Below are 26,781 nucleotides of genomic sequence, written 5' to 3'. Positions count from 1 at the left end.
AATTTAAGAAATTAAAAGTTTCATTGATGTTAATTTTTTTTAGTTTTGTTTTCTTTCCATTTAAATTAAATATTAAAAAGTAAATGAAATAAATTTTATCTCAACTATTGTAAGAGACTTTTTTGAGATGGTGTCAAAAAGTATTTGTAAGTATATTTTAAAAAAATCGTAAAAAAGATCATCAAAATAAAAAAATTGTAAATAAAGACCCAATAACAATTTTAACAATAATTTTATAAACGGGTCCTTATGTGTAATTTTTTTATGCCAACTAATTTTTTATATTTTACGTAAATTGAAATAAAATATTTTTCATATATATCTTGTATTATATAAGTTAAGGAGATGTTTAGCAATATATGACAATATTTTTAAAATATTTTTATAAAATAAAATAAATTTATTCACATATTTATTTTGTATACTATAAAAATATTTTTAAAATTATAATTTAGTTTCTATTTAAATATTTATTAAAAGTAAAAAAATTACTCTCAAGCTATTTTAATGGGATATTTAAATGAAAGTTAAATTATAATTTTAAAAATATTTTACGATATATAAAATAAATATGTAAAAAAAATATGTTTTATTTTATAAAAAAATATTATTAGAAAGATAAAAAAAAGCTTTTTCATTCTACCAAACACTCCCTAAAACTCAAATAGGGTTATCAAACCTCCCCTTATTTATCTTTTCGCTCCTCCATCCCGCCGCCTTCCTCTTGCACTGAGCACAAACCTCACGCAGGCGGCTGGCCGTTTCTCCTCCACCCTGTCCGCTGTGGTGACGCTCTCCTCACTCGATCTGAAAGCTCGCTCTCCTCATTGGCGTTCTCACCATCCGTGCTCCGTTGACTTCATTCCTTCCCACCGTCCCCAATTCCTCCTGTAGTCCTCCATATTCGACTCATAGCGCTCAGTCTTAGTCCGTTGCTCCACCTTCACCATTAAAGGTCTCCATTTCCGTTCAATGAGGAATCCCCTCCACTCAGTGAAGAATATCATGGTGCAAGTGAGTAATCCCCTCCATTTCTACTATTTGGGCTTTGTTTTTTTTTGTTTTTTGTTTTCCTGCCCAAAAGACGGAAGAGAGCACAATGTTTTTGTATTGATTTGATAGTTAGAAATTAAATTTGATTCTTCATACCTTCAAATTATTTCTATCATATTTTTTTATTAAATTTGCAACCCATCTTGCTGCTACTCAATCTAAACCTTTTGTTTCTAAGGGTTTATCTTGAAACTCTAGTTTATATCTAACCAATTCTTTCAATTCTGCAATCTATAAATAACTTGTATTTAGAGATATTTGTTTTGGGCATAGGTTTGTAACGCTTAAAAAAGACAATTCTTGATGCAAACTACTTCCTAAATAAAAGTGTTTTATCTTATCACAAGTATTTTCACACCTTGATGCTCTCTCTTGAATTAATTTTTTTTAGTTATGGTGTTTGAATTTTCCAAAACTCTTCAAATCACATCTATGCCTTATGTAGTTCAATGATCACCATCTGAAAATTTTTTTGCTTGTTGTAATACTTATCCATCAACTCTTTTTAGAGATAAAGAGATCATATGGTAGATTATCATGTATAAATTCAATTTGGTTTATGAGATGCATGTTTTATTTTTAATTATTTTTTTCTTATAATTTTATAGCATGACTCATAAATTAGATTCTTGGGTAGTTTGAATGGTTTTGAATGCTAAAGTACTTCTACACTTATTAAAAAGCTTAGTGAGCTAATAGTACCCTTATCTCCTTAGTATTTCCACATAATAATGGGAATACCACTAAAGCTGGTGCCTTTATGGATGTTTTTATGATAAAAAGCCAAATTGAATCTCTCATATCTTTAGTCACTCTTGTTGGAAAAGTTTAAGATGTTTTTAATAGTTCCATTTGTGACAAAAACATGTCCTTTATTCTCAAATTTCCCACTTTGGTTTGAATTTCTTAATTTTCTTTTCTTATTCTTTACAATTTCGTAAATCTATATTCCCTATTTGTCATTCATAATTTTTGGTTGAACTCTTTAAATGCTTTGACTGTGTCTTGTTCATTTTTTAAACTTCTTTCTAGTTGTTTGATACCTTTGTCACCTTCTATTGTTGATGCACAAGTGTAAAGCTTTGAATTATTGTCACAACTATCCTAGTCATTTTGGCCATCTGGTCTTCTATGATGTTAGTACTTTTGTGTGACAACAACAACTTCCTTTTAAAAGTTAGTTGTTTTTCCTCCACCCTTTAAGTGCCATCATTTGATACATCCATTGCCAACTTTGTGTGTTTAAATATTAGGGGAAATTAATCTTTTGGTCCCTATAGTTTTCACTCATTTGTAATTCAATCTTTATATTTTGACTTGGCGCAATAAAGTCCATATACTGAAATTTGACTCGTTACAACTTGGTCCCTATATTTTTATTCATTTTGTAATTTAGTCCTTGTTTTCACAAAGAGTAAATTACAAAATGAGTAAGGACTTATCAAACTAAATGGATGGCAGAGATTGAACCGAAAAAAACGAAATAGAAGGCAGTCATAGGGATGTGTTCAAAAACAAAAACAAGAACTAGAAATCAAAACTACCATCCCTATTGGAAGTCAATCCAATCATCATTGAAAAAAGCAAGTATCATTGATCTTGTAATTCCTTGGACACATTCCTCTCAGTTCTTGGGGGCTCAAGATGCCTGAGAGTGGGTTGGATCTTGTAATTAGCGGCATTGATACTAGTATTTGCCTTGAGAAGTAGAGTATCAATTAACTTGACCTGGGTCTTGTCCCTTTCAAGTTGATGGGGTGATGGCGATAGTCATATGGGCGTTAATGGCACCCTATGTAGTAGGTGATAGGGTGACAATGGGGGTTGATGACGTCGCCATCTTTTGCCATCGCTTTAGCTTTCCTTTAATTACAAGAGGGGGAACGGGAGGTTGTTGTGAGTGGAGAGGGCGAGGAGAGAGACAAAGCAGGGTTAGGAGGGCAAATTTGTAGGGTATAATGCTCATGAAGTCTCACTTCCATGGGTCTACTCCATGAACTCAATTCTTTCATTTTTTATGGATGCGAGTTCTATATAAAAGTGGGTTTGAACACACCAAACAACCTAATTTTTGAATTCCACTTCTACTTCCACTTCCAACTCTAGAGACTTGGATCTAGTATGTTGGATAGGGAATATGTTACATAGTTAAGCTCTTCTTACAATCATCTTCCTATCTGCACAAAGCATTCTATCCTAATTTCTTGACAAGAAGTCATTTTGTGATCTTGAGGCTTTTTGTGTGTGGTCAAATGCTTGCCTAAAGCAAATGTTGACAATCGTAAAATGGGATGTTAAATACTCAATAGACTATCTATCTTTAGTAAGCTCCCCAAAACAAGAATCATCATGAGCATCCACATATCATCGTCTTGTTTTCCACATGGCTATTAATGTTGTCATCGATGAAAGTATTTGATATCCTTGCGGAGTGCCTTGCACGAAGCCTAATAGTTTTCTCATGTGCTAATGCCTTCATCCACACCTATTCAAAAAAATATGGCTCTCATTTGACATTGTGCTTTGAGTCATACAGTGCATTGTTTATTTTACAACAATCTAGCATTAGTGCAACAATGAGTTTGATTCTTGTTATGAGGGGTTTGTGCTGGCTATCAAGAATCTAATAGAAACCTCTTTTGTCATTAGGCTTGGGATTGGGTATGAAACGTAGATGGAGTTTAAGAATAAGGTAAATAATGATTTTAAAACATTATACAAGTTTTGGGGTTTGTTAAACAGACACATGATACATCACGAGGCACCAAATCACACAAATATGAATTATACCATTGGTACTAATTTAAGTTGAATCAATATTATCAAATGGCCACTCCCTAAATTTAAATTATCATTCAAACATGTTATTCTCTAAAATGAGATGTAAGCCTTATGTGTTACAAAAGGTTACTGCTGATGCCTTATGATTAGTATGTTTTTATATAAATATATTGATGATTTATTTTCTAAAGTCAAATTCATATTGATATCAAATGTCCTAATAAAATTACTATCCTAACAAGTTGTTTGTATTTGTTTAAACAAACCCTAGAATTTAATAGCATAGACAATATTTCAAAGCTATCCACTTGATAGGATATAAGAATAGTTATACTGGAAGAAAATTTTAAATTTATTATTTTTATGCAAGTTGGCTTTTATTAGTGGTTAAGTATTAGCAACTTGTTATTAAATTTTTTTCTAGTGAAGGCAACCAAATTGTATTTTCTTTTATATTTTATTAGAAAGTTGTCATCAAGTTTCCTTCTAATGGAGGAAGCTATGTTTGATTTTGCTTTTATATCTTATTTGGAAATTATCATCAAGTTTTCTTCTAACAGAGGAAGCCAAATTTAATTTTGCTTCTAGTAGCCAGTTGTTATCAAGATTACTTTATAAATAAGTAAATCTTGATCTATATATGAGACTATGAGAGTAGAAAGCATGTGTAGAAGAAGACTTTGGATGAAATGAAAATTTGAGTTTTTGAAATCTCTCTCTCTCTCTCTAGATTCTCTTAGTCCGTCCTTGAATTCTATTCTATTCTCCCTCAACCCTTGATTCTATTCCTTCCTCTTTGTTTCTCCGTCTCCGTTCTCTGTTTCTGCACCTCCCTCTTATCCTCTGTTATTTCTATCTCTTTTCCCTTAAATCATCTCTATTTTCCAAGTGTGTGCGTGTGTCTTGCATCAGTTTGGTATCAGAATCAGGCTCTGCATGCTCCTAGGCTGCTTCTATCACCAGAAATTCTGGAAACACTCACCTGAAAACACTCAAACTTTGTTTTTGCATTTGTTAGCGCTAAAACCCTTAGATCCCGACGCCAAACCTCAAAATTGATATCACCATCGTTGTTTCACAAGGTTTACCTTATTTCGGCTAACTCCAAATGCGAGAATCATCCATTCAAGGCATTATTTGGGGTAAAGTTCAAGTTTTTTGCTATTGAATCTACATGATGACTCATATTTAAAAAGCTAAAGGCATGATAGATAGTAGGGTTGAGAAAATCATAAATAGAAAAAAAAAAAGCAAAAAAAGTTTTAGAGAGATTAAGGAATATAATGAGGTCAAGTCATAGAAAGGAGCAATCATCTATCCATGATTAACCTAGAATTACGTCTCTTACCAATGATTATGCTCTTGGAATCAATGGCTATGGGCCTAGTAGACTACATCCTTATGAGTTTATAGATTTTAGTTAGTTTGAGGATACAGATGACACTTCATATGATCAAGACCTAGGAGAGCATCATTATAGGTCATATGAACCAACTTTTAGGAATGGTTAGGGAAACTTTGGAAGGTCGCTGAAAAATGCCCCTGAATTTGATGGAAAACTAAATCCTAATGCCTTCCTAGACTAGTTGGTAGGCATGAAAGACTATTTTGAGTGGTATGACATGAATGATGCTTAAATGGTCTGATTTAAAAAGATGATTATAGTGGCTGAATGTAAAACGAAACGTGGAGTGATTGGATCTACCCCCTATCATGATGTGGAATGAAATGAAGGCAAAGCTAAAATAGAAGTCTGTCCTAGTTCATTATAGGAATCAGTTATCTGACAAGTTTCTTAATCAACAATATTAATATGAGGAGTATCACTATTATGAATATGAGCTTGCTAATTGAGGCCAATGTGAGTATGACAATGAAGATCATTATCTGAATCGCTCTCAGAATGCTTATGTTTCTCAAAATGCACGTAGATCATCGTTATGAGTATGCCTACCATCATTATGATGAGTATACTAATTGTTATCATCAATATGAGCAAGAAGTTGATGAGTAAAGCAATGACGATTCATGGAAAGAACAACTCATAGCTATTATAAGTCGTTTTCAACAAAGGTGAAATCAAGAATATGATGATTGGAATTGTCGAGGGGGTGCCTTAAAGAATGTCCTTTAACACCCAACAAAAACCCTCGACAATACAATAGAGCAAGGATCAAATCAAAAATAGAAGAGTCAATAGAGGTAGAAGCCCCTTTCTCACATCCAGAAGAAATACCTTATGTGGAGCCCATTCGAAACATTGATATCCTACTAGCACCTTCCTTACAACAGGCTCCCATGAACGCTTTAGTAGTTGAGGCGAATAAAGACTCTAATAATCTTGTCACTCACAAGAAAGATTCTCCAAGCAATAATCAGGTAGTTTCAATTACACTAGTCGAAGTGTCACCATCCCACATTGTGAGCATCAATGATCAACTTTAGCATGCATCCTGTCTAATACAAGCTATATTACCTAGGGTGGTCCCATAATCTAACGAGTCTCTCTATGAGTATCTTGTTTATTGGAAAGGCTTCCCAAATATTCTCAATAATCAAGCTAATCTTTTTCTCTGTGGTTTTGTCTTTCGGTCACCAGTAGCTAACAAGTTAACTGGCATAAATGTTATTGAGAAGCAAAAGAAGACTAAATTGGAAGAGATTTTTATGGAATATAAGGGCAAGAATCTTGAATTGAATCAAGATTTTGAATTAATGACCGAGGATCATGATTCACAATTTCTATTGAGTCCTCGTGTTGAGAATATTGACAATCAAGTGTTCAAATTCATCAGATTTCTATTGCACATTATACTCCTATTCTTCAACTTCATCAGAATCAAGTTGCACATTATCCTGAAGTTGTTATGAAAGAGCATTTGTTGTTCTATTTGATGATAACTTCTACAACTACCTCGTTTATTAGAAAGGTTTTGCAAATAAGCACAATTAGAATGCTCACTCTTTGTAGTTCTCATTTTTCACCACCCTATCTGCTAGAAAAGACTCTCGGATTAGATGCTACATAGAGGAATTCCAAGCATTGTGTTCCACTGGGGTTATATCATTAACTTTACTCTTTGAAAGAGTGTTTCTCCAAGCGGGAGAGAAATGATAGAATATAAGGATACCCATATTAAAAGAAAATTTTAAATTTATTATTTCTATGCAAGTTGTCTTTTTTAGTGGTTAAGTAGTAGCAAGTTGTCTATAAATTTTCTTTTAGTAAAGAAAACCAAATTGTACTTTACTTCTATATTTTATTAGGAAGTTATTATCAAGTTTCCTTCCAGTGGAAGAAGCCAAGTTTGATTTTGCTTTTATATCTTATGGGGAAGTTGTCATCAATTTTCCTTTTAGTGGGGGAAGCGAAGTTTGATTTTGCTTCTAGTGGTAAGTTGTCATCAAGATTATTTCATAAAGAAAGAAATCTTGATTTATAAATAGAAGTAGGAAACATGTAAAAGAAGACTTTAGGTGGAATGAAAATTTGAGTTTATGAAATCTCTCTCTCTCTTCAGATTCTCTTAGTCCCTCTCGAAATTCTATTCTATTCTCCCTCAACTTCTATCCTCTTCCCCTTGATTTTGTTCCTCCCTCTTTATTTCTCCCTCTCCCTTCTTTGTTTCTGCACCTCCCCCCTCTATTTTTTGTTATTTCTGTCTCTTTTTAATTAAATCATCTCTGTTTTCCAAGTGTGTGTGAGTGTCTTCCATCGTACCCAGTTGTTAAAGCCTCTAAGGCTTGGTTAGGATGTTGAAGTTGGTTTTGTAGTTTCCTATTTTATACTATGATTATTTTAGAATTTGTAACTTGGGCTTCTTAATTGTTCTTTTTCCATTTACATCTAGATGCATTGAGGTAGCTAAGGAGCTTCCCTTAATTGAAGCAAAAAGTGCAAAGGGCACCATTGGCTTAAGCTTGGGCATCCCATGGTGTGCGAAGCATTGGGCTTCTTTAGAAGGCACTTAGCTGCATCTTTATCTACCTTACTTATGTATGCATGTCGGGCATCATGGATGTCTAAAGTGTTCAAGGCTTCAAGCTATACTGTATTAGTACAAATAAAGCATATCATAGTACTTTTTTAGTTTTTATTTTTTGATGTTTTTTGAATATCTAAACATTTCACTTCTGCTTCTATAGAAGTACTTTGTTTTTGGTCAAAATAACACTTGTATTGGTTGGATGAAGCTTAATCTCATGATCTTTTAACTATACTAGACTTTTAGATGGTTTAAACAGAGAAGGTCAATGATGTTGAGAATGATAAAGACTGATAAAATTGTCCAATTAAGAAATATTTACAATTACAATTAAAAGGAAGATATTCTCAAACTTACCCTGGAGTTGTATGATATATTGAGCATGTTAAATTTCTTGATGTATTCATTGAATTTCTGCTTTGGAAGTTCCTTGATAAGGATATTAGCAGCTTGCTTCTTCAATGGAACATATTTTAAGCATGCCACTCTACTTTCTATCTTTTCCTTGATAGAATATCTATCCACTTCAACATGTTTTGTCTCGTGTTGAATTGGATTATGAGATATGCTAATGGCTGGCTTGCTATGAAAGTAGACCTTAATAGGCAATTCCACACTAATTTGAACTTCTTTAGGAAGTATTTACAATTGTACCCCACAACTCCTCAAAAACCTCGTGCTATGATTATTACTATACACCACATTTGATTTTCTTGCTCCTCTAAGTTATTAGGTTGCCATTGAGAAGGTATAATACCCATATTTAGAAGCATAAGCCCTTTCCTGAGGTACTTTCTAAGTGCCTCAAAATTTTGTACACAGCACATGTTGACATACAATAAAGGCGGTATCTGGTTTTGTATGTAACAAGCATATCAATTTTCCCGCCAAACCTTAATATCTTACCTTGTCAACTATTATGCCTTCTTCCTCCTCTTTTTGACCTTTGCCTCCCTCTTGTTTGTTTTTTGGTTCCAATGGGAGCATCAATTGACTTGCAACCAAGCATTCCAATTTTTGTCAAAGAACTCAAGGACATATTTCCTTTTTTGAGATGTGTATTCTTTCTTTGGCTTGACATCTTCCATGCCTAGAAAATAGTGCCTTTAATCCAGATCTTCAAATTTAGAAACTAAGAGTTTTTTCAATCTCTCTATTTTCTTCATGTCATCCTAGTTAAGATGGTATCATCATGTTTAATTAGTATGGCCTTTTTTCTTCACTATATCTAATGAAGAGCGTATGATCAAATTCGCCTTGTTGATAGTGCTTCTTTTTCAGCACCTTTGAGAACTTGTCAAACCATACTTTAGGAGATTGTTTCCACCCATGAAGGACATGCAAACCTTGTTGCTATTGCCTTAGTGAGAAAAGATTGTATAATTTCTTATGCTAAATCACCATTGAGGAGAACATTCTTAATGTCTAGTTGATAAAGGCAAATGTTAATCTTACGTGATTTGCAGCTAACAATAATGGAATTCTCACTGTGTTAGTCTTTGCAAGTAAGGCAAATGTCCTAGAAAAGTCTATGCCATAAGCCAGAGTAAACCCTTTAACAACTAGATAAGCTTTGAATTTTTTTAAGTAACTATCAACATTATACTTTGGTGTAAAGACTTATTTAAATCGTATAAGTTTCTTTTCTTTTTAATCATGCTCTTATGTATTGTTCTTTTCTAGAGCTTTCATCCCTTCCATAACTATTTCAAGGTGGTCATGGGTGTTGGGAATTTTTATCATATTACATTAATAGTGATAGCACAAAATCTTGGAGCAAGAGCCTTATATAACACAAATCTCAATGGGATGGCGAGTACATGAGCAAGTTGACAACTTGTCTTTTTGTCTTTTTCTACTTCTCTCCCAATTTTCATGTTGGCTTAGTTTCTGGCGTGAGAGAAGTGATCGATAAAGGTAAATCAAGTGTAATTGAATCAAGTTCAAGTGGTTCAAGCAATAAAGGTGCGCTTAAAGTAGGATCTTTGTTAAGAAACTTGTGATTGTGAACCAAGTGTAATTGAACTAGGTTCAAGTGGGTTTAGGCAAAGGAAGTGTGCTTGAAGTGGAATCTTTATTAGGTTCCTTACTCTTTCAAGTTTGAAATTTACCCATGTTCCCTCTTGAATTGAAGGGCTTGGATAAAACAAGGTATCCTCAAAAAAGATGACATCGAGGCTAATATAAAGAGGTGTTCAAAGATAGGATCACAACACTTATAACTTTTTTGTGTTGGTGAGTAACCTAGAAAAATACATTTAACATCACGGGCTTCAAGTTTAAGATTTTGGTGAAGGTATGCAAACATTGTATAGTGAAAAACATGGGAGGCTAATCTCAACATGAGATGTATGGTATTTATTTTGGATTTTTTTGAGAGGTGATTCAAATGACATCATTCAACTTGGTATTTCATTTTTGAGATGTGTCGCGATGAGGATGTACCCCTAGAAATATTTTGGAACATTACAAGTGAATATGAGGGCTTTTGCAACCTTTAGAATATCTGTTTTCTCCTTAGCTATCCAATTTGTTTGGCGTATGAACATAATTACTTTTGTGGGTGATGCCATTTTCTTGAAGAAACATGCTCAAAGAGAGTGATTGAAGTATTCAATGCCATTATTGATTTGTGAAGGCTTAAATACTAGAATGTAATTAAATAGTGTAAAAGTTGGGGAATAGTGTAATAGTTGGAGAATAGGGATGAAACCTCATACTTATCTTTTAAAAGATAAAGCCAATAGAGATGAGTATGGCAAGAAAGAATGAACCACTTGTTTTCGGTGTAGTTGGCAACACAAAATGGTACCCGCAAGTCATTGGGTATGGTTGTAAAAGGTTTGGTAGGGACATATTTGGCCCTAGAGGAGGAAGACCGATGTTGTCTCACAGATTCACACGCCTCAAGCTGGATGTCACTAATGCTTTGGTTCAGAAATAAATTTGGGAATGAGTAATGAAAGTTATGAAAATTAGCATGCTCCATCCTCCTATACCATAACATAAAGTTTGGAGGCAGATGCAAAATGACTCACAATAGGCGAAGACACCAAAATCTCATAGAAAATGGTGTATCATTGGTGAGGAAGAAGCTATCGTCTAATTAGACTCATCACACACTCCTACATGTCACAAGACATTCTTGGTGTAGAATGTGTAGGTGGTGCATGTGAATTACATGCACCACTGTTCAATATTGTATCTATGGGGGTGGTCAATTAGAGCCTTTTGATCTTCCTACGCTAGCGGTGAGAGTTAAGAAGCCTTTACCATCATGTACACAAACACCCACTGAGCCCCTACATAGAGGACTACATGTAATACATGGCCCATAAACCCTAATTATGATTTTGAACTTAGCGCTTCGATACCATGTTGAATCTTTGGGAAATTTGTGTTTTCTATATTCTCTAAATGGTAAAACACATCTAAATACATACAACCAAGGAAAGACAAGAGAGCAAAGGCTAATGAATCCAAATAAAACTTTACAATTAGGGAATAGAAAATATTTACAGTTACAACAGAAAACAAGATATTCCCACATGTTGGCATGCTCCTCCCAACTTATGTTTTACTTTATTACTCTCTTGCTTAGTGATTAGTGATATGATCTCCTGTTCAAAATCAGGCTATGCCTGAAGTTATTCGGCTATGGATTAATAGGCTGTTATTGGTGGTAGATTTCCTGTTTAACATCAAGCTACGCCTGAAGTTATTGGCCATGTATTAAAAGGATTTGTGTTATTGGTGGTAACTCCTCTTTGCGGTCTACTTGGTTTATCACTGCACTCAGTTGTATATGATTGATTTGGGTGACAGGGATAATGAAGGGGCCTACAGAAATTATCAATTTATCTAGTGATGATGAATGCGATACTGGTTTAAAAGCTGTTAAACTGGGGTCAGATTTTGCAGAGCATGCAGAAAAACAAGCTGAGTCCAACAAAGTTCAACAAGCCACTCATCTTTGTTCTGCTAAACAAGATTCTGAAGAGAATAGGAACTCTGGTGGTCCATCGCAGAGTACTGGTCACAGCAGCTCTAGTATGTTGGGGCATGGGCTGTCACCAGTTGATAACTCAGGCCCATCTTATACATCACCAATTGCTGCGGCACCCCTTTGTAGGCAGTTCTGGAAAGCTGGGAATTATGATGATGATGGGCTTGGTCCTAAAATCCCAGTTCAAAGTAATCTGATAGCACTGATCATATATTAGTATTTATTGAGGAATGTGCATGCATTATGCAATATTTTTCAGTTGATTTATAGGAATTTATTCTTGATTTCGTGTGGATTATAGCTTTCAGATATTACATGCTTCATACTAATAAGTACTGGATTGTCTTTCAATCTGACTTCATCATTGCTGACTGAATTTTCTTGAGATTGCAGATGCAAACCACTACCTACATGTTCACCCCCTGTTCCTTCATTCAAATGCAACTTCACATAAATGGGCATTCGGGGGTATGTTATTTTTTGTATTGATATGAACTTGTTTAGTTTAATTACATTTAGACCACTGAAAGGCAAACTGATCGGTTTTCGTTCCTTAGTTTTTCATATAGGTTAGAAATTATTCATGATTCATAACTGTCAAGTTGCTGATAGAAATTCACTTCCGTATGATCAAATTGTTGGGTGTCACATCGGCAACTGGCTGCCATGTTTACCCTTGAAATTAATGTTTGACTAGGGTCCTATTGGAAAGTAATCTTTTGTGAAGACCAGATTGAATTGATTTTTTTTTTTTAGGCATTCAATTGATCAAATGTGTATTTTGAAGGACTCTGCAATTTAACCAGTTTATTTTCCTTTTTATAGTTCTCTTAATAGGTTTCTTTTGTTTACAATTCTCTTGTTGGCCCACTTTTGTGACCTTTTTGTTAACTATTTTTTCCCCTTGTTCTTGTCTGCAGCCATAGCTGAGCTTCTTGATAATGCATTCGATGAGGTATTTTTTTTTTTTTAAATATATTTGAATCACTTGCAATTCTTATTTACCTTCAGCCACATGCTAAGTTGGCTATTAGAGTTAAAAGTACTGCATTGTGATATCCCCCCATCGTAAAATAGTTCATTTTATTGTCGCAGTTTCTAGGCCCCCTCCAAAAAAGAGAATCTACAGTCAATTATTTTCTAATAATGTCTTTTACTACTCCTGCCTAAAGAGTTTAAATGAATGAATTGTTTATTACCGTGAGAGTTATTTTTATGGAATCATAACCATACTAATGCAGGCACACCTTAAGGATTATCAGAGTTTACATGTTCATTGTAATTATTCTGTTGTGGAAGTGTTTATCATATGTTTTTCAAAAAGGTTATTGCATTGGTTAATGGAAAAGCTTATTGTCTTTTGCTGCTATCTTGTTACAGTATTACTGGTATGGTGTTTTCCCATGTTTGGTGATTCCATCTCGACTTCTCATTTTATTTTTGTTCTTTTGTTTTATTGCATTGTTGACTTTTGTTCTTAGGATAGATCCAAAATGGGGCTACTTTTGTCAATGTAGATAAAACGTCAAATCCAAAGGATGGAAGTCCTGCGTTGTTAATTCAAGGTACATTGAAGTTCATAGATTATGTAGTTTTGAATATCAACTGCTGATTTTGGTACTGAAACATCCTTTACGTTGGATATGGTGGTTTGGGTATGTATTTTGACATGATTATTGTGATTACTTACTGAATCTTAACTAGCAGATGATGGTGGCGGGATGGATCCAGAAGCTATGCGTTGTTGTATGAGCTTTGGCTTTTCAGATAAGAAGTCAAAATTTGCAATTGGGCAGTGTATGTATGTTGATATTCTTTATGTGAATATTGTAGCTTGCAGTCATATTTATTTGTCAATTCTGGCCTTCCAGATGGAAATGGATTCAAAACTAGTAGCATGAGACTCGGTGCAGATGTTGTCGTCTTCAGCCGTCACCAGAATAAGGGGTAAGAGTGTATAATTGAAAAATTCATCTGATTTTATGTTGCGTTTTGATGGGTTGATGGGCCTCCTCCTTTATGGTTAGCCGTTTTATCATTTTGGGGGAAATATGACTCTATTAAATTGTTAAATAAGCTTGAATGATTGCATTAGATTTAGATGTATTTCTGCAGCACATGTCAGTGAGATGCTCTTTTCTTTTATTTGGGTTAGTTTTAAATCTGATTGGAAAATGAAATTAATCATCCCTTCGATTTTGAGCTTGTTTCTCAAGGGTGTTGCCTGAAACCTTTGCGCATTCTGTGTACATATATCAAACTCTTAAAAATGGTGTATTTCTATCGGCATGGGCAAGATGAACAAATGTTGAAATTATTGTAAATAATTACATACACCTTATAAACTCACTGTTTTTTTTATCAGGGTTTTGACTCAAAGCATTGGACTTCTGTCTTTTACATTTTTGATGCAAACAAAGCTTGACAGAGTAGTGGTACCTATGGTGCGTGGTATTGCTCAAGTTCTCTGCTTTAGTGTTGTGGTTTTGGAAGATGAAATGATAACTTGGCAGACCGCTTACTGTACAGAAATTGTCATTTTCAACATCCCTTGGATGACCTTTTTATCAAATGATTTTCTTTTCTCCATTTACACCATGGACTGTTCATGTCAATTTCAGGTTAGTTATGAGTTTAATATGTCAACCAGTAAGCTGGATATGTTGAATGGTAGCGAACATTTTATGTCCAATTTATCCATGCTGGCAACGTGGTCTCCGTATTCATCAGAAGCAGAACTTCTGGAACAAGTAATTTCTGAAGCCAGCCTTCATTCAATAATACTTTTGAGTAATGTTGAATTGTTTCCATTTTTTCAGACTTTCTTGAGATATATAGATATCCTTAGGTTTCGATGCTACATTCCTTGTTTGATTGAACATCTACAGCTCTTGCTATATTAGTGCAGGTTGCACATTCTTGGTGTCTACAACGTAAGGCTGCCATAAAATTAAATAATATATTAATTTCATTATCATTTTTGTATTTAATTTCAAATTGAATATTTATCACAATGAATTTCAATAGCTCTTGGATGAATATGGTGACCTGTTTCATAATCTTGTTACTCTTATGAGTAGGGCTGTGCATCAAACTCGAGACTCGGTCTAACCCGCCCTAAGCCGGTCCAGTCTGGTCCTACCTAATCTACAACGAAGCAACACAGTAATGACATTGTGCTGACCATACCGGGTTTTCCACCTGGGTCAGACCAGGTTTCAGACTAATATGTTTGACCACTTAGTCCAGTCCAACCCCATATTAATATATATATATATATATATATATATGCACATTTTAAAATTTAATGAAGAATACAAAAGAAAAAGTGTTATGCCCGTTCGGCCATTTTGCTTCTACCAACAGTCATTGGCCGTTCCAGTTTTCCATTCTTCCACTCCTCGCTTCTAAGGCCATCATTTTTGTCGATCTGTGCTCTTGGATCTCTTGGCTTTGTTGATCTCTGCTTCAAGGATCCTCAAGCCTTCATGCATCTTCGATCTTGGGTTGTCAAATCTCTGCTTCAAAGTCTGTGTCTTTAGCTTCATCTCAGATCTGAAATTGATCTTGATGGCTTCATCTTAACATCATGCCTCATGGACAAATAACAAATCTCATCGCAAGGAGGAAGAAGAGGGATGTTGTTAGGTGGGAAAAAAAAATCTTACTCATCCTGACATAAGGCACGCCATTAATTACTTTCTTCATACATCCCAAATCTTGCAGCCAAGAGGAAGAAAACAAGAGGCTTGCGTCTAATTGCAAGGAGGAAGGGTGGGTTTAGGGTTTTTTTTTTAATAATTTTTTAATATAAATTTGGGCTGGGCTTTTGTAGTTTTTTTAAAAAATTTGCTTAGTCATTTTTTTTCCTCAGGACCTGTGTGGAAGTCCAGTATAACCTCGAGACCAAGTTGTATTCGGGTCAGACTGGACTATGGACTAATTTTTCTAGCCCGTTGTTATTTCAGATTAGACATCGGGTTAGGGTGTAACTAGGTCCAATCTGGTCTTTGAACACCCCTACTTTTGAGAGGTGGTCACTGCTGTCTTACTAGTCAATGATGAAGCTACTTCAAAAGAAAATTTATATCACATGATTGCTGATTATATTACTTAGCTGATTCAACATTTAATTCAAACAATAAAAAAAAGTAACTTATGATGAAATTAAGGCCTTTTGGTATGGAGATGGAAAAGGAATCCATCACAATGTATTTATCTATTTTTTGGTGGTGTGTAATGTCTTATGCCCTTGTCATCATTGTAGTTAGAATCCCACGATTCGCGATTCGAATCTTGCGATTCGAGACAAAATAGACAATAAAAGATACGAATCTCCTATTGTATCTTTTTGTGATGTAAATAGTGCGATTCACACCAGAATCATGCGATTCAGGCAGTGTTGAGTCATGCTGGATCTGACTCAACACGTTAAAAAACCTTTTTCATGTTTATTTTTTCTGATTTTTTTTGTTATTTATAGGAGACAATCTATCATATAAATACTCCCTAATGCACTTATTACTTTCAGCTTATCAAATACCAATCAAAACCCTAATTTTTTATTCCCTAGTTGACTTTGGAGACTATTTGTTCTTGAAATTTGATATACATTGGCTTTTTATATTTTTTGTGAGGTATATAGAACCTAATATCTACAAACTTTTGAGGTTCTCTTCTATAAAATTACCTATATGTCATCTTTAATAATTGTACATGAATCTTACGATTCATGATAAGTTTCGATTCAAGATTCGAAAAATAGGCTTTCCGATTCACAATTCGTATCCCGATTTGATAACCTTGCTTGTCATCATTATTTAACAATGTCGGTCCTTCTGTATTACTTTTCGAAGGTAGAGGCATGCTCATTATTTCCAGTTCGCAGAATCTCTTTCTATTTAATTTTCCTTCGTTCTATTTCAATTTGTGCTCTGAATGACCTGTTACTATATTCTGATTAAAATGGAACATTGTACAAGGTCAACGCATTTGACCTTGTTATTTTTTTACGCTGTCTAGTCCTATTTTGCTAGATTAAGAGCATTACCATTTTAGGATTCAGATTTACTCCAACTGCTCCACATTCTCTGGCAGTTTGAAAATATTGGACCTCATGGTACTAAAGTCATAATCTACAATTTATGGTTTAATGACGATGGCAATCTGGAGCTAGATTTTGATAAGGACCCTGAGGTAGGATTTGGGGTTTGTTGGTTTTCCTGTTTTTGCCTTGTTCCGTTTTATATGAATTTCCTTTGATACATGTTGGCTGCAGGACATTTGCATTGCCGGGGATATTAAAAAGGTTGACACTGTTCCTGCCTGGAAGACAGTGAATGAGCAGCACATTGCTAATCGGTACAAATATTCTTTACGGGTATGCCTGATTAAGGTATTTTTTCTTCAGTGGATGTGTATGATTCTTTTTAGTCTAATTTTTTGTCATGTTCTGTAGGTTTACTTGTCTATATTGTACCTGCGGGTGCCTGAAAGTTTTAGAATTATACTGCGAGGGCAAGTTGTGAAGCCCCATAACATTGCTGATGATCTTAAATTTCCTGAATATATCTTGTACCAACCCAATAGTGGTGGATGTAAAGAGGTTATTTTCTTCTTTTTGAAAGCTTTCTCACTATTAATGCACTGTCTTAAACTTTGTTGAAAGTGTTAACTAAATTGAGGAGATTCTTCACAAACTAGTTCACTCTCTGTGCAGGGAACAGTTGTGACTACAATAGGATTTCTTAAAGAGGCTCCTCATGTGAACATCCATGGCTTCAATGTATATCACAAGAATCGGCTGATACTGGTAATTGACGCCCAAAATGGGGCCATTTTGAGGCAACTATGTTATGGTACACCTAAGCAGTTGTTGGATATCGAGGAAACAGCTTGCTGAATGAATTGGTTATGTTTTCTCCATTTGGAATGTGCATATATCACAGCAAAATATAGCTTTATTTTAAGGGGGGAGAGGAGATAAATGATGGATTCTAGTGGGTTCTATATGGTTGCTGGTTATCTGGTGCAATTAGAATGGCTAGAAAATCATTTATTTTGTTGTGTGCTTGTCTTTTTTGTTTTAACGGTAGGAGAAAGGTAAAACTAATTAGGAATGATTTGTTTTATGGCTTGCCAAGGGAGTGAAAATTTTTCTCATTGCATAACAGAGTATTCAATTTTCACATTTAGCAAAATGCATTGATTTGATTGTGGCAGAAGAGGTTGTTAAATGGCTTCTTCAAAGCAATTTCATTGTAACAAAAAAAGGAAAAAGGAGCTTTTCCCCATCATATGAAGATTAGTTTGTCAAACTATGCCGACTACAAAATTTCAAGTATCTATATTTATCTGCTGTTCCCTCAACATTAATTTACTACCATGGCGCTTCTATGTTTTGCAGCCATTTTGGCAGGTTGTGAACTATCTTGATAGCAGGGGTAGAGGAGTGGTTGGTAAGCAGGAACTGCTGCTTGCTCAATGTTTTTATTTCCGGCTGAGGTTAGAAATATTCTGCACTTGTTTAGCAGATACCTTACTGTTTGATCTCATTCCAGGTGTCCTGCGAGCAGATTTTATAGAGCCTATTCATAATAAACAAGATTTTGAGAGAACTCCCTTGTTTCAGAAGCTTGAAATTCGCTTGAAGGAAATGACGTGGGAATATTGGTAAAGTGTTTTCTATTCTTATATCTTGCTGTTCTGTATATGGGGATTGCAGAAATAATTATTCTTGCCTGTTCTGTCTTCCCTTGGGCTTCATTTCTCTCATTCTGCAACATGTTTGAATGTTTAGTCTGATAACTGTATAGTATACCCTGAGGTAGAGATTTAGCTTTTGCGGATACTACTTGATGGAAAGCTTGCATAATTATATTATGTGTTAAGCAATTCATATGTAGTATTTAAGAAAAAAAATTATTCTTTTGACTTCGGCAGGGATTATCATTGTGGACTGATTGGATATCAAGCAAAAAAGAAGCCTCGAGTTCTGCAACTGGAATCATATCCTAGCCACCCGCCTGGTATAGAAAAGCCCCTCACGGTGGACAGAAAATTTTCACCTGTTTTAAACAAAAAAACAGCATTGCAAAGTGGATCTCAGCAAGGTGACTGCTTGAGCATGAAACGAGATATCGCATCACTACACTCACTTATTTTTATTGAAAGAATGATTTCTTAATGGTGATTCAGGATGTCATGCTAAGAGAAAGATGCACGAATCGATAGGGGTTCAGGATATAAAAGGGCGTGCAAGGAAAGAGAATGAAATAACTGGTGTTGCGTGCAGTTACGATAAGATACAGGTCTGTGCTGGTAACTTGTGTACAAGTTTAGTTGAAACCGTGGTTATCTTCATACATTCTAATTTAAAGCATCTGTACCTCTGAATATCGTTAGTTTTTCTTCAAATTTAAACTTCAACCAATTATTGTAAATCATTGCAAAACCTAAATATTTTTTTCCTTAAAAGGCAAATCCCTTTCAATAATGAAACCCATAAGCGTGTCCATTTGCTCATTGCAATCATTGCACGTCATAGAAACCATCTCATTGAATATTATTGCTAAAGTTACTGATTACCGATGTTTATTAATTTCTATGTAGATCGTGTCAGAACCTACCAGACAAGGGGGGGACCAAGATACTATAAATTTGATGGTAAAGAACAAGAAGCTCCGTGAAAAGTGAGTATAGCCTGATTATATTTCAGTACAACATTGTCGGTCAACTTCTCTCCTTTATCTTGCTCTCCTTGTTGGTTATTTGACTTTGTCAACTTCTAACGAACTAACGGTTGTCTTGAATTCTGAGCTATCATGGCAGTAGTATGAAGCATAGAACTTACTCATCCTCCCTCTCCCTCTTTCCCCTCTTCTGCAGATGTTTGCAATTAGAAAAGGAGGAGGAAGAACTTAATCTAAAGGTAAATTCTTGTGAACTAATGGTTCAGTGCCTTGCTTGAGTGTTGGTTTCTAATTTCAAGTTTTTTTTTTAAATTTATTTTTTGTAGAATATTTAGATTTTCCATAGTTCTCAGATTTTTATCTTTACAAGTCCGCATTGTGTTATTGTTTCTTTCAATGGATTTGACTCGTCATCTCTTTATATAAGAATCTGAAGAATCTAATGGTAAAGATATAATTAATGGCACTAAAGTTTACTTCATTATTTTTTGGCTCAAGCCTTGAAAGGAAAAGTTGTTTACTTTTGCCGTTCTTGGTCGAAGTTTATCATACTTGTATCCTTTACGGCAAGTGCTGAAGGTATAATAGATGCATCGTTTCTTGTTCTTGGGAAATAATCAAGTTGCTTTTGAACTGTATACTCCCTCTGGTTCAAAATATAAACATAAAACCTTTGAAGGGGCTTGGGTTCCCCTCTCCCCCCCCCCCCCCCAAAAAAAAAAAAAACAATCACTTTAAATTTGCCTGATCATTTAATATATATATATATATATATATTACCCCTAATTAATTATATGTTTTCTCATCTCTTTTTCTACTTGTTCTCTCTCTCATTTACCCTCTCCATAAATAATGATGTTTTAAGAAGATAAGTTGCATTATTTACATATTTATTGTCTTCAATGAATTTTAACTAATTTTTTTAATTGTGTAAATTAGCCATTTGATGCTTATATTTCGAATTGGAGGGAGTATATTCATTATGGCCTCTTGTGCATGGACTTGGTTGAAGCTTGAACTTTTATCTGCTTTCTTCATCAAATGAACACGCTTGACCAACTTATTAAGCTCGTGAAGTATATGAGTTGAGCTTGAAAGTTTAATCTTGGCTTGCTAAGCTTAGTAGCTAAGTTGTCACTATAAAGGATTGAAGGCAGAGAGAAAAATAGGGCCTCTGATTATTATTAATCCTTAATCAATCAGAATAAAAGTAGGCCTTTGTATGGGCAAAAAATAGGCTAACGGCTAAACCTAGAATCCTGTTTAATTCTAGTAGCTTAGATTTATTCTTCTTAGACAGATAGGATATGATATAATATCCATATCTAATCCAGGGATATACATAATTAAAGGAAATATTGAAACCTAATATAAAATAAGCGTATAAATATTAATTAATTAATGCCAGTCTTACTTGCTCTCGACAATAAATATTATGTCTTGGATTTTTTTTTAATATTTCATTTTATATAAAATTATAGACAAAAATACAATTCTTTATATATCATTAAAGGATTATATCTCATAAATTGTAGTTCACTATGCTTTTTGAAGTTTAACTTGTACGTGGGAATATGTCTATATTTGATTTATTGTACCATTTGCGATCTACTTGGGCTCGATTTGATTGACAATCTACATTGAAGCTTGACCTGGATCCATGATTTGCCTGCCATTTCACAATTGTGTCATGTTTTTGTGCAGGTGTCACAACTTAGAAGTAAAATACAAGAAACAAAACGTGAGTATGAGCGACTTTTGGCAGAGCTTCAGTCGGTAGGCTTGTAGGAGTAGTATTAGCTGTGCATACAGTTCTTTCAATTCTTTTGTTTGTATGAGTGTTGTATGTATAGCAAAGTGTAGTTTATGATAACACTATTACTGGGGCTGAGGGTCATGATATCAGAGCAAATTGCTATCCAATGTTCAACTTCGGAGCTCCCTCTGGTTGAGTTGCCCTTAGAAGATCTTTTGGCCTCCCTCATGGAAATAGATGAAAGTGAGCAACAGGTCAGATCTCACACCTGAAGCTTCAGGCTTGTTTTGTTTTTGTTTATTGTATTTTATTTTGTTTTATTGGCTAAAGAAGCTTCGAGCACTGCTACACTGACCTGTTGGTTGTTTTTGGGTCATGTGCTTTGTTTTAGAATGGGGCATGTTAGAACCAAAATGAGAATAGTAAGAGCTTTCAGCTCAAAACAACCTTCAAGTTTACAAGGGGATCAAGTGTTTTTTTGTTTTAAAGTGCGCCCCAAAGTTTGAATGATAGCTAATTCATGAAAGTTAATTTTTATGATACTTAGATTTCTGAAAATTTTGCTGAAAGATGAATTCTAAATATTGATTTCAATTGTTGCAAGTACAGGTATTTAAATCTTGTAGGTCGCTTAATTGAGAATTTGATATTTATAACTATTTAAAATTACGTTTACAAATGATCTGAGAAATTTTTTGAAATCGTACCGTAATTGCATCAAATTTCTTACGTTTTGTTAAAAGCGAGAAGATTTGTTGTAAAATTATTATATAACTTTAAATTTTAAATTTTAGAAGTGGCAATTTTTTTCCTTTGCTTACAATATACTAGTATGACCATATTAAATTTGAGTATTATTAGGTCCAAACTTCATTAATAGAACAGCCGTATGTTCACGTGTGCTTGAATTTGAGACGTGCTTTGAAAAATCTGAAGAGATTTGTTTTTCTTTCTTTTTGCCAAGCGTTCCCTGCCAGATAGAGGTTTCGTGCCAAAATTATCGTAACTGTTTCCGTTTGGGTTAAGTAATGGTGGATAAGTGCCAAATTTTTTGTGGCAATATATATGTGTGTGTGTTGAATAATTTTTTTTAATTTTTTGAAATTTAATAATGAAATATAAAAAATTTGTAACTATCCAATATAAAAGACTAAAAAATTTGTTTAACTGACATGATAGAAGAAACTTGTGGTAATATTCTAAAGTCAAAAGTTTCCGATGGATATTTTAATTCTTAACTTAAATTATTTTTTAAATGTTTGATATTAGCTAACATATATCGGTGATGAAATTTTAAAATTTAACATTGATATATAAATAATTTGCAATTAATGTTCTAATTTATAATACGAGGACTAAAAAACTTGTTTATTTAATACAGATAAACTTGTTTAATTGATACATTTAAATGTAATGATAATCTTTGCGAACTGACTATACAATAATGACTGATCTGTCATCTTTTAACATTCTAACCATTTAACTAACTATGCTCCTATATATATTAAAATTTTTAAATGCATTCATTTCCCTTTTTTTTTTTTTTTTAACAATACCCACGGTATTCGCTAGCTGTGGCAAACATTGTTGTCGTATTTACTATTAAATTTGATAAACACATGACATGAAAATGTTTTATTCAATTTTTTAATTTTATGCTTTAATTGGAAATTTTAATAATAGATGCCTATACACATAATTTTAAGTATTTAGTTGGAATCCAACTACTCATTTCCGAAATTTCTAGCCAACATCTGTACCAAACATTGTTAGTTCATACAAGCAATGAATGAAGCACTTTGATGAGCATGAAATGAAATGTGTGAAGCATAAGTTAGAAGGACTAGGAAGCTGACTTCTGCTAATGAGAGGAGCTTCAACTGGAATATGACATAGGACAGCGTGGATGTACAAAGATGTGAATGTACAAAGACACAGATTATGACTTCGATAATATTTAGTATACTTTTGTGATTAATATTCAACAAGATTTTTTCATACTACTATATTTTTGAAAAAAATAGAGCCTCAAAGATTAACATTAATTCTCTTACACAATAATTGGGATTGACCTCCCTGAATCATACTCTGCAAATTCTCAATAGAAAGAACTGCTTCCTTTCTGCTAAATTTTCCCAATCCAAGGCGGGTAGTCAAACAAAATCATAGGTTTGATCTAATTTTCAATATATAGTATTACATGATTTTCTTATGCAACATCTTTTTACATCATACAGAAAAAGAAAATTTTGTCAGAAAGAGAGGAAAGGAAAAGGAAAAAGAAAAGAAAGATCAAGGATGCAGCAAAGCGATGCATTTGTTTTGCAAGAACATGACAACGCTTGACAGCATGAAAGCACAAGAGAGAGATCATATTGTTGAACTCTATATGTTCTAGTACTTCTTTGCCTCCCCCATGAGAACTAACAAACACTATCTGCTCCAACCAAACTGAAAGCCGTTTCCTTTGAAATCCCTCTCTTTTTCATTATTTCCCTAAGTTCACTCACACCATCCCATTTCCCAGCAGCAGCTAAAGTGTTTGATAGTGCAACATATGCCCCTGGTCGTTTATCAGCATTCAACTTGAAAAGTTCATCTGCTGCTACTTTTGCCATCTCTAAATCACCATGGAGTCTGCATGAACTAAGTAGAGCAGCCCAAACATCAGAATTGGGTCTCTCAGGCATCCGCATGACAAAGTCCCAAGCTTGATGCAACCTTCCTGCTCGTCCTAACAGATCAACCATACAAGCATAATGTTCCATACTTGGCTTCAGTGAGTATTCATTCTCCATACCGTAAAAGATCTCCCAACCCTCATCTACAAGCCCAGCATGAGCACAAGCTGAGAGGACACTAAGGAATGTCACAAAATTAGGTTCAATGCAATGTTCATTCTGCATCCTCCAAAATAGTTCAAGTGCTTCATTTGGAAAACAATTCTTCCCATATCCATCAATCATAGATGTCCATGAAAAAACATTCTTTTCAGGCATGTGGTCGAAAACTCTTCGAGCATCAGCCACCCTTCCGCATTTGGAATACATATCTATTAAAGCACTTCCCATTTTTATGTTAAAGAAAAGTTGAGTCTTTATGAGCTGACTTTGCACCTGCTGACCGACTTCAAGTGCTGCAAGCGCTGAACAAGCACCAATTATGCTAGCAAACGTAGAAATATTTGGTCTAAAGTTCACCCTTTGCATGTCAATATAAACTTCAATAGATTTCATGGCATATTCAGATGATTTACTGTATCCTTCAATCATTGCATTGAATACTACAATATCCTTCTCTACCGTTTTGTGAAATATATATTCTGCATCTTCCACAGAACCTTGATTCATGTAACCAGAAATGAGAGACGTTGAACATATCACGTTCTTTTCTAACATCATATCAAACACGATCCTCGCATAAGCAGCCCTCCCATTCTTTGCATAAGAGTCGACAAGAGCCGTAGACAGAACATCATCCAGCTCCACATCAGATTTGAGGACTTGGGCATGTACCACCCTTCCAAGATCACCGAGAGTGACATTGCCAGAGGAAGTTGATGCTTTTAAAATCATTGAAAAAGTATAACCGTCAGGTTTTCCCCCTGAGACTAACAGCCAACGCACCAAACTGATGGATTCTTCAACTTGTCCATGTTTAAGATAACCACTAATCATATAATTATAAGCAGACAGAGTTTTCTCGGGCAATCCCTCAAACATCTGGCGTGCGTATCTCAAAGAACCACATTTCAAATACAATATTAAGAGTTTGATGGAAATATTCTTGTTTGGAACAAACCCAGTTTTCAGAATGTGGGAATGAATATATAGACCATCGGAAGGATTATCTGAATTGATGTAATGCTGTAAAGTATTGGACAGCAGTATAGTGGGAGACAAAAAGTCTTGGGCTGGCGATGAAATTTGATTGAACGGGATGAGAGCAATATTCCTGCGGAGTAATGAGAAGAAACGTATAACTACAAGCGGCCTCCCATTTTTCATGCTCCCACCGTCCAACTGATCTTGCGTCGGTTGGCAAGTTTGCGAGAGCAGAACCAATAGAAGCTAACCTTTCCGGGTCGCCGGCAAGACCCGGAAAAGGAACGGAATTATGACTCAGCAAGACAGCCTGACCCGAAAACAACTATCAGACCCCGAGCACAAGCTCTTTTTGAACTCCTACCTCAATTCAAGCTCTTTCATGAAATAAATGTATTGGTATTGTAACGGAAAAGAAGCGAAAGGAATGGAATGAAAGAATGCCAGCTAACAGTTTTGTATGCAAGAAAGGTCAATTAAAATTGCTCCTTTGGTAAAAAGAGATACTCAGAGAATTAGTTTGGATCATAAATATTATCTTAATTTATTTTATAACTTATATTTATTATTTTTTTTAAAAAGAATTTACCTCATCTATAAGTTGATATATAATATAATATTAAGAATATTCTATAACACATTTATTAAATTAAATAATTTTTTTAGCTTTCTTAATATTTTTAGACGTACCAAATTTAAAAAAAAATTGCAAACTACCTAAAATGCCATCTACGTTTGGGGAAGGCAGGAGAAAGATATTGAAATATGAAAATCAATAAACTCGGATCCAGACACCAAATTCAAACTCATAAAAGCACAAATCAATAGAAATAGAACTAACAATGACTCGCTTTCTCAACCTCCATCCAATATACAGATCCCGAGATATTGTTGTTTCAAAAATTAAAATAATAAATCAAATTCTCTAAATCGAACAATTTCCAGCCTCCAGTTACCATCTCTTCCAAAGGTTGTTTATTCAAAGTTCGGACCAATTCTTCAGCACGCAGTTTATGGAATATGTCAAAAGTGGTAGTGTGGGAATGATAGAAAAAAATAACGATCAATGCAGATGAACAATTGTAGAATGAAGCTCGCTTACAACCTCGAAAATATAAGCAGTAGTAATTCAATAACTGGATACAACCTCGTCTCCGAATAGAATACATTGTCGCGACCATTTTCTCGCTCAAAAATCAAAATACCAAGATCCCAGCACAAAATGGGATTGGCCAGCCCCCTTTGAAAATTCTCAACGCAAACTCAGAAGATTGCAAGACTATCCTCAGAATAATTTCAAATCTAAATGAGATTAGCCCTTTTAAGAAACCTAATCGTCCTACAATAATAGGGCCATATTGATTCCACGAAATCGAGGTATTTCTCCACTATCCATTCTTTCAGTTCTTTCAATTTTCTTCTTGATTGTTCTTTGTAATCAATACTTTTATGCCCAATATAGGCTGCAAGATAGAGTTTGGAAATCTTCTTTGATCTTGCCACCAAAAACGTAGCTGTAGGCCAAATGCAGTAAGAGGGAAAATTCTTAATTACTTTGACAGTTTGCTTGAAGTGAAGACCTAGAGGGACCATAGCTTCCGGATTATTACAACGTAAAGAGCCACAATTAATGGCCCCACAACCCACAAAGGAGTTAATTCCTTTGAAACTTTAGCTCCGTATC

General features: G+C 34.5%; 2 protein-coding genes across 3 annotated transcripts; one reads left to right on the top strand and one right to left on the bottom strand.

Annotated features, from left to right (window-relative positions):
• Positions 1 to 882: 882 nt before the first annotated feature.
• On the top strand, positions 883 to 21,815 carry LOC114740024 (protein MICRORCHIDIA 6). Of its 2 annotated transcripts, XM_028928140.1 has the most exons (20): positions 966 to 1,014; positions 11,646 to 12,014; positions 12,220 to 12,294; positions 12,747 to 12,781; positions 13,313 to 13,391; positions 13,534 to 13,623; positions 13,698 to 13,773; positions 14,192 to 14,270; positions 14,448 to 14,576; positions 16,924 to 17,022; positions 17,105 to 17,206; positions 17,285 to 17,431; positions 17,546 to 17,638; positions 18,233 to 18,284; positions 18,387 to 18,498; positions 18,769 to 18,938; positions 19,024 to 19,136; positions 19,438 to 19,517; positions 19,714 to 19,756; positions 21,222 to 21,815. In XM_028928140.1, the coding sequence occupies exons 2-20, from the start codon at positions 11,651 to 11,653 to the stop codon at positions 21,303 to 21,305; spliced, it is 2,022 nt and encodes a 673-aa protein (XP_028783973.1). In that variant the 5' UTR covers positions 966 to 1,014; positions 11,646 to 11,650; the 3' UTR covers positions 21,306 to 21,815. The 2 variants fall into 2 exon arrangements, with proteins under 2 accessions (XP_028783974.1, XP_028783973.1); XM_028928141.1 differs by lacking the exon at positions 11,646 to 12,014 and having other exon boundaries at positions 883 to 1,014; positions 12,213 to 12,294.
• Positions 21,816 to 23,501: 1,686 nt separating this feature from the next.
• LOC114740025 (pentatricopeptide repeat-containing protein At1g28690, mitochondrial-like) lies at positions 23,502 to 25,453 on the bottom strand. Its single transcript, XM_028928142.1, has one exon. It carries the CDS (start codon positions 25,278 to 25,280, stop codon positions 23,697 to 23,699), a length of 1,584 nt encoding a protein of 527 aa, XP_028783975.1. The 5' UTR covers positions 25,281 to 25,453; the 3' UTR covers positions 23,502 to 23,696.
• Positions 25,454 to 26,781: the final 1,328 nt, after the last annotated feature.

The sequence above is a fragment of the Neltuma alba genome, unplaced genomic scaffold (genome assembly GCF_004799145.2).
Source record: "Neltuma alba isolate B1F8T4 unplaced genomic scaffold, ASM479914v2 tig00003024_pilon, whole genome shotgun sequence".
NCBI lineage: Eukaryota > Viridiplantae > Streptophyta > Magnoliopsida > Fabales > Fabaceae > Neltuma > Neltuma alba.
Note: the sequence above shows the minus strand (reverse complement) of the source record. Positions and strands in the feature narration are given on the sequence as shown.